At 43.8% G+C, this 8024-nt stretch overlaps 1 protein-coding gene across 1 annotated transcript; it reads left to right on the plus strand.

The window, feature by feature from the left end:
- Positions 1-365: 365 nt before the first annotated feature.
- On the plus strand, positions 366-7787 carry LOC115404317 (zinc-binding protein A33-like). Its single transcript, XM_030113601.1, has 6 exons — positions 366-963; positions 1843-1938; positions 4221-4454; positions 4618-4640; positions 5662-5777; positions 6338-7787. The coding sequence occupies exons 1-6, from the start codon at positions 445-447 to the stop codon at positions 6901-6903; spliced, it is 1554 nt and encodes a 517-aa protein (XP_029969461.1). The 5' UTR covers positions 366-444; the 3' UTR covers positions 6904-7787.
- The last annotated feature ends 237 nt before the right edge of the window (positions 7788-8024 follow it).

Genomic DNA, 8024 nt, shown 5'->3' on the forward strand with positions numbered 1-8024 from the left:
ATTCGACACTTATCTGATCCGTACAGCACAATTATAAAACATTTCTCCTTTGTCACCTTCATACAGCTGTGTTCTGCAACAAGTTGTTTTTTATTAGGGCGTGGTTCCATCATCAAAGGGTTTGAAATGAAAAAAAAAAAAATTCTCAAAGCACATCTGACTTTCTTAATGAGGGAAATGCTCTTCATTCCTTCTGCTGCAGCCGAGTCTGTCTGAGGAAACCAGTTTGGTGGATAAAGCCGTGCGTCCTGTCCTGCCGCGCGGCGGAGCCTGTCCCTGCACGCCTTCCGCATCCTTTGCTGAAAACATTTGCACAGCTGTGCGCGTCAGGCCCCTCCCTCCCTCCCTCCCTCTCTCACGGAGAACAGCAGCAGTCTAGTCTTTACTTGTCGCCGAGTTGCCATCCAGCGTTCTGTGCGCTCAGGATTATGCGCGCAGCGGAGAATGGCGGACAGCAGCGCGCTTGACGAGCTGCAGTCGGAGCTCACCTGCCCGGTGTGTCTGGAGCTGTTCCACGACCCGGTGATCCTGGAATGCGGACACCACTTCTGCCAGGTGTGCATCATCCAGTGCTGGGAGGCCAAGGCGGACGAGCTGTCGAGCTGTCCCAAGTGCAGAAAGTCGTGCGGGCGCAAGCTGCGCCCCAACTCGCTCCTGTGCAACGTGGTGGACAGCGTGCGCAAAGCCCGGGCCATGGACGCGGCCGCGGGCACGTCCGGATGGGACCACGAAGGCGCGCTGGAGATGCCCGAGGAGCGCGAGCCCGGGTCCAGCATGAGCAGCGTGGCCTCGTCCATCGGGCACTGGCCGCACCTGGGTGTGGACATGTGTGAGGAACACGAGGAGAAGCTGAAGCTCTACTGCGAGGACGACCAGCTCCCCATCTGCCTGGTGTGCGGGATGTCCCGCGACCACAAGACGCACAATGTCATCCCGATCACCGAGGCGTTCGACATCTACAAGGTAGGCTGGGATCGCCTGACTCCCAGGTTTCCTCAGGCGACCAGAAGTCTGCGTGACTTCAGCAGAAATGTCACAAATGTAGAAATGTCAGTGCAAAGCAACACGTTAAGGAAAAGTTACTCAGTCCGTGGGAAGTTATTTATGAGTTTGAAAGGTGAAAAACACTGTGTAATCTGTAACCAAGTAGGAGTACAGCTACTTAAAAGTGCCCTAAAATGCTGTTATTACTATTAATGTGAGTTTTTGTGATTTCTTAGCTCCTACCCTGGAAGCCAACATCACCTTTTAGAAATACGGATTAATAAACATTCATTTGGGCTCCATAGCTTGTTCAGTTGTTTTCTCCACACAGTTTGAAGACCAAGGAAAAAGTTTAAGTTAAAGGTTCAGACTGCTTGAAATGCCACTTGACTGAAGAAGCAGTTTGACAGAGTTGTTCCAGTGTTAACAAACAAAGCATAAAGTGCAGTCGACCCCTGTAAGTAAAGCTGAGTGTCGTTAAACATGACCGAGTTAGCCAGTGAAAGAACAGACCTGACTGACTGTCATGTTTTAAAGGAACCCTCCCTCTTTACCCCGGTAACCCCTGGGTATTCAGTGTTTCATGGGAAACCAGCAGGCCGGTGTCAGCTCCACACTCTTAACTTCGCAGTTTGTTGGGAGCCTCGGTCTGAAAGGCCTCTCTGTGCTAAATTCCCATTTTTGTTTGAGCTTGTGGTCGCGGGAGCTCAGGGGAGGTTGGGTAACCATCATAAGACTCAGATTAAAGATGGGATGTTGTTGTTGTTCAGAGTGGCACACCAAACAAATTAACTGGATATTTTGAGTATAATCTGATTGGCCGCTGCTTGTTAATCACGTATTGCATGTGATTCTCAGGATAAACTCTCTGTGGCACTGGAGAGAGTTCAGTCGCAGTCGGAGGAGGCCACGGTCTTCCAGAAAGATACCAACGACAAGATCCACCTCATCAAGGTACCAAGAAACTTGTGCGTCATCTGTTTCAATCCATCAAGATTTGCTTTCCCGGCAACTTTCATGCAGTTTACTACAATTCAAAGTGCTTCACAGATGATCAGAACGGTAATTACAGTATAAGATAAGTGAGAAACAAACACAAAAACTATAAATCAGAATTTAAAAAAAAGGTCAAATTAAAAAAAACCTCATGGAAACAGAGTGATCAATGAAATAAACGTACACTACAAGTTCAGATAAGAATTTTAAGAATGCAAATGGTAAATGGACTTCAGCATTTCTAACCGCTTCAGTGGTCTAAAAGCACTCTCTTTACTCAATAAGTCACCATTCACACTCACACACACACTCACACACACTGATGGCATCTGCCATGCAAATGCATGGTGCCTGACCTCCATTGGGACCAACTTGGGTTTAACTTGGGACGACAACAAAGTGTATTTTACCAGCTGAGGCACTGCCACTGTCAAAGCAGTAAATGACAAATGCAGGGGGAAAACTAATGATTAAAAAACAGATGAGTATATGAAACTGACAACGGATATCCAGAAACTACAGTGGATGTTCTTTTGTCAGCGCTGGTCGAGAATCCGACACGCCAACGCAAAACAAGAAACAAAACTGTCAGCGTCCTTCATGTGTAACCTTTGTGGATGCGAGACAACAGTCACCTGCATTCCGACACATTCACCTGTCTGACAGCCGAGACTCATGCACGACTTGTTCTGAGCGTGACGGGAGGTGACATAACAGGCCGTGACTCACGGCGGCTCACCAAGCGGGGCCGGACAGCTGTCCTGTGATGAAATAGCTGTCTCGTAAATATTCACGTCACGGAGAGTTTTCCTTTCTCACGGCCTCGCGGAGGGGCGCTCGCATGTTTACAGAATGTACGACGCAACTAAAAGTTGCTCAGGGAAGGAGATAACAGCTGATCTCCGTTGTTCTCTCTGTGTTTTGAACAGATAGGAGGATTGTGTTTGCAGCACTGCAGTGTTTCTGCAGCAGCAGATAACTCCGCATATCTCTGCCGCCGGTCGCTGTACTCATCGTTTCCTTTCCCCTCTGTCAGTTTGCTGTGTGTGTGTGTGTGTGTGTGTGTGTGTGTGTGTGTGTGTGTGTGTGTGTGTGTTTCGGCGTCTGTCTGTTTGACCTAGTTTATGTGCAGATTCTCAGATTTTCACTTCTCTCTTTGTGTCAGCATGACAGGATGTGGGTAAGCGGGTCTTAGGGGAAGTTTGTCAGCTTGTATTTTCCTTCGAATGTATTATGACACGAGTACAAAGATCACTATCTCTCAAAACCAGAAGGTGTACGTATGAGTTACGCAAAATTTAGTGTGTGTGTGTGTGTTTTTTTTTTTTTTTTTGCGTATAAAGACTCGACATTTTGAAGGGCCTTTTACTGCAATTAAAAGTAAAATATAAGTTGTGCCACTTTTGCGCATTCTCACTGTAAAAACTCTTATTTTAATTTCAGTTCTTTTGAATTTCTGCCGTTTTGTTTTTTTAGACATGGATTCAGAGCTGCTGTGTTTGATAATTAATCGGATGGACAAATGACTTGCCTGCAGCACAACACAAAGACATTAGCAGAAAAGAGAAATAGACTAGTATATTTATTTGTGAATCATTCTTATGACACTTTTTTTTCTTAACCTTTAACTCAACCCATTTTATTGCGTGTTTTTCCGTCAGTGACACATTTTGGGCACTAAACATTTTGATAACCCTCCCATCATGTAAACAATACCCATATTGTTCCCAAAATACTCTCATGTTTAACTTTTTTTTTTTTGTTTTGTGTCACAAAAATACCTAATATTTACCTTGTAACTGAAAATATTTCTTCAGTACTTTGATTATCTCTCAGAAGTCGGCGACTCTGAAAACACTGAGAAGATAGGCCCTTAATAATGCAATATTTCAAAATGACAGGCGACCTTCCAATCTCTCCATCATTGCTGAAACATCCGGGCATTGACTAAAAAGCAGTTGGTTCTCTGGTATGAGATCTTGCTCACGATACGGCGTCCTCCGTTGACATAAACCAACAAAACATGAAGGAAATAGAGCAGGAAGGTCCGGAGATTTCTGGTGTTTGATTCCTGATGTAAAATGTAGGGAACCACTGGTTTAATGAAGGAACTTATTCTTTACAGGAGTGTTAAGTTTCACAAAGGATTTAATGCTCATTCTATATAGATTTAAGGTAAACTATGTTTTTCTGAGAGGCACTGTTGCTCTGGGTGACTGCAGTTCTTTGCTGTATTTCAGGAACGGGCTGGCGACCTCGAGGAGCTGGTCACTGCGGAGTTCGACCGTCTGAGGGAATTTCTTCTGGAGGAGGAGCAGCGCATAAAGGAGAAACTGCAGAGGCAGAAAGAGGAGAAACTCCACCAGCTGGAGGAGGCGCTGACTCAGGCCACAGAGCAAATCAGTCAGCTGGAAAACACGGCCGGCCAACTGCGGATCAAACTCCGGGAGGAAGAAAACCCAGAGCAGCTCAAGGTAAAGAAAAGGGACCACAAGCCAGGTCGAAATGAAGAATATAGATTTATTTTGGCTTAGCGGATTACCATTAATCAGGGGTGCAATCATAGAGAAAGTACCAGGAAGTTCCAGGAGAGGTTGAACTGTTTTGGAATTCAAGGCCTGTTTTGATCTGTTTCAGGGAATCAAAGATTTCATTGGAGGGTGAGTGTTTTTCTTTTTAATCTTATCAAGATCATTCCTAGACTGTGATTTAGTTTCTGTTGGCTGTTCTCTGTATGACTGCATGGTAGTTTCCCTGCATACAATGGCACAGGGAAATTATGGCTTGTTTCGCAAGTGGCTGTAAGTCTTGTTGAAACAGGATGTGAATGTAACAGTGTGGTTTGTTGACTCACATAATTTTGCCAATAAGTTGCCAAAAGCAAGTGGAAAGCCAAATAAGGCTATAGAAAACGGATATTTGTTGCATTTAAAGCTGTTCCAAAACAGGGAAAGTAAAGATTGGTCTCTTTTTTTTAGTTCTACATTTCTTGTTCCCAACAATTACCCAACAGGGCCAGAGAGAATTAACCCTTCATGGAACACTTTTTAAAATTCTTTGAAATTTTCTATTCAGTTTGATCAAGAATGGTCATTTTAAATATATATATATATATATATATATATATATATATATATATATATATATATATATATATATATATATATATATATATATATATATATATATACATATATATATATATATATACATATATATATTAATATCTCATGTAACGATTGTGTTAAATCTGTTAAACAAGCATTAAGCTTGCCCAAATAAAACATATTTCACGTTATGGCTGCAAAATGTCATCAAATGGATAAAATTTCTCACTGAATTAATGAAAAATAAACATGTACCTGCTTGTGTTCTTATCACATACATCTTCAAGTGCGGCTTTCTTTTAATATGATGTTCGATTTGCAAAAATACCCTAAATGTGATGGAATGCAACATAAAAACGGAGCTCAAAAACTGATTTCACTGGAGTTATATTTACAACGTGAGAAAGTGTGGTCTCATCATTATCAGCATGTTGGAAGCGTAGCATTACAGCAAATCAGAAGTGTTTAACATTGACAAAAATTCTATTTGTTCCTTTTAATAATGTGTTATTACTGTTTGCAGAGAAGAAAGCTCTCTCGCTCTACTTCACCGTCTTCTCTCTGTCTCTTTCAGTGCGGAGGGCTTGTTTGAGCGTCCCGCTGACGTCAGTGCGGACCTGCAGTCCGCAGAGTATCTGGGGCCGCTGCAGTACCGGACCTGGAGGAAAATGAGCTCCATTTTTCAGCCAGGTGAGAAGTGCAAGTAAAATAGTATAGAAAATCAGCAATCATTACAATATACTGATAATAATAATGATGATGACTTTCTGACAAAAGTCAAAACTTGAAAAAGAAACCGGCCCTATCAAGATCAGCATGTGGGGGTTTTTGTGGTCGTATGATTTCTGCTAAAAGAAACCCAGGTTTGATCTGATCTCCCTACATCCTCTGTTCACCCACTCCTGAGAGCCTGGTGCTTCATGGGACCATACTGACTCCGGCTTTCATTGTATTTACATTCATGAAGAATATGGGAAAAAATAGTGATCTCCCCCTGTGTTTGTGTTTCATGTAGTTAATTGTGTAAAATTAGACAGAAGCCCACAAGTTAAATGAATCTCTGGAGCGACATCATGTATTTTTAATTAGTATCCATGTTAGCTGATGAGCAGGCATCCAGCTCGTCTTACCCTCCCTGCGCAGGTCGGCGTTCGGTGTCTCCCTGAAGGTCCTCCTCAGGTCACCCTGTTTAAACACATTTGTTGTCGCCGTTGTTGATTTGCGTCTCTTTTTTTTTGGGGCTCTCCCAGCAGTCACAGCGGTGACCCTTGACCCCAACACGGCCTACCCCTGCCTGTGGGTTTCTCCCTGCGGCAGCAGCGTCAAGGTGGGAAGGATACAAACAAACCTGCCCAACAACCCGGAGCGCTTCACGCTCTACAACATCGTCCTGGGCTCGGAGGCGTTCTCCTCAGGCAGACACTACTGGGAGGTGGAGGTGGGCTCCAAGACGGCGTGGGGCCTGGGCGTGGCGCGGGCCTCCGTCAACAGGAAGGAGGAGATCAGCCTCTGCCCGGATGACGGCTTCTGGACCCTGGTGCTGAGGGACAACGGCAACGGTACGAGCGATTACGAAGCCTGCACCGACGCAGAGGAGTGCTTATTACATCCACCCAAACCGCCCAGGAGGGTGGGCATCTATCTTGACTACGGGAGGGGCGAGGTGGCGTTCTATGACGCCGGGGACATGAGTCACCTCTTCACCTTCTACGATGCGAAATTCGAAGAGCCAGTTTTCCCCTACTTCAACCCCTGGCCGATCATCAACGGGGCCAATCGAGAGCCGCTCGCCATCGTGAAGCCGCACTGGGGGTAAAACGTTCGCCTTGAACTGACAGAAAAAAACACATGGACGCAATTCAGCAGCTAATGACCTCTGATGGAGTCATATCCAGAACATTGCTGCATCTTCTGCACACGGCTGTCTGATGATTAACATGCAGCTTGATCTGCTCAAACAGAAGAGAGAAAAATAATAACAAACCCCACGAAAAGGCCAAAAACACTCCATGAACTCATCCTACTAACAAATATGTATGTCCAACGTTTGAGCAAGTAGTTTACAGAGCGGCATTAACGTTGTGAACACGTTGATCACCATCATGGCTGCCATCATCCATGATGGTGAACACACTCTGATACACTGCTCTGTTATTCAGAGTCAGCGACACAGATGCTCTCCTGCTGCTGTGAATCTTCACCGGAGCCATGTTTCTCAGAACGGGGTATTAATACTGAAAGAAGCACTTTGGGGCGGTGCAGGGAGTATGTGACTGTTTTTTTTTTATTATTATTATTACTTGTTTAAATTGATCAGACATTGATTATCCCCAAATTGATTGTATTTGATTCATTTAGTTTAATTTGAAGTTAAATTCTTCTATTTCCAATGAAACTGAGACCCATCTAAATAAGACAAACAAAAAACTTGTAATTTACAATCAAATCACCAAGTTATTATTACTGAGGACAGATGTTTTCTGCAATTAGTTTAATAATTGCTTTTGGTCATTTGTATTACTAAACTTTTGTATTTCTTGTATTTTAAAGTCACATGTTTCTTTGATCAGTCAAACACAATATGCTCTTTTGTGTCCTGCGATGTAAGATTTTAAATTTGAAGAAAAGTTCTTTGAATACCTTGACAAGCATTACACAAGCACAAAAATTAAACTATCGTTGGTCACCGGAGGTAGCGAACAAAAACGGGCTGTTTTCTGTTTTTTCCTTTTTCTGCATAGGTGTGTGTGTGTGTGTGTGTGTGTGTGTGTGTGTGTGTGTGTGTGTGTGTGTGTGTGTGTGTGTGAGAGAGAGAGAGAGAGAGAGAGAGAGGGAGAGAGAGAGAGAGACTGTCTGATGTAGTAATCATGTCTGAACATCAGAAACCAATTTTTTTTCTTACACTTGAAAATCAGTAATTGGCTGCAGAAAATGCGC

The sequence above is a fragment of the Salarias fasciatus genome, chromosome 2, assembly GCF_902148845.1.
Source record: "Salarias fasciatus chromosome 2, fSalaFa1.1, whole genome shotgun sequence".
NCBI classification, from domain to species: Eukaryota; Metazoa; Chordata; class Actinopteri; order Blenniiformes; family Blenniidae; genus Salarias; species Salarias fasciatus.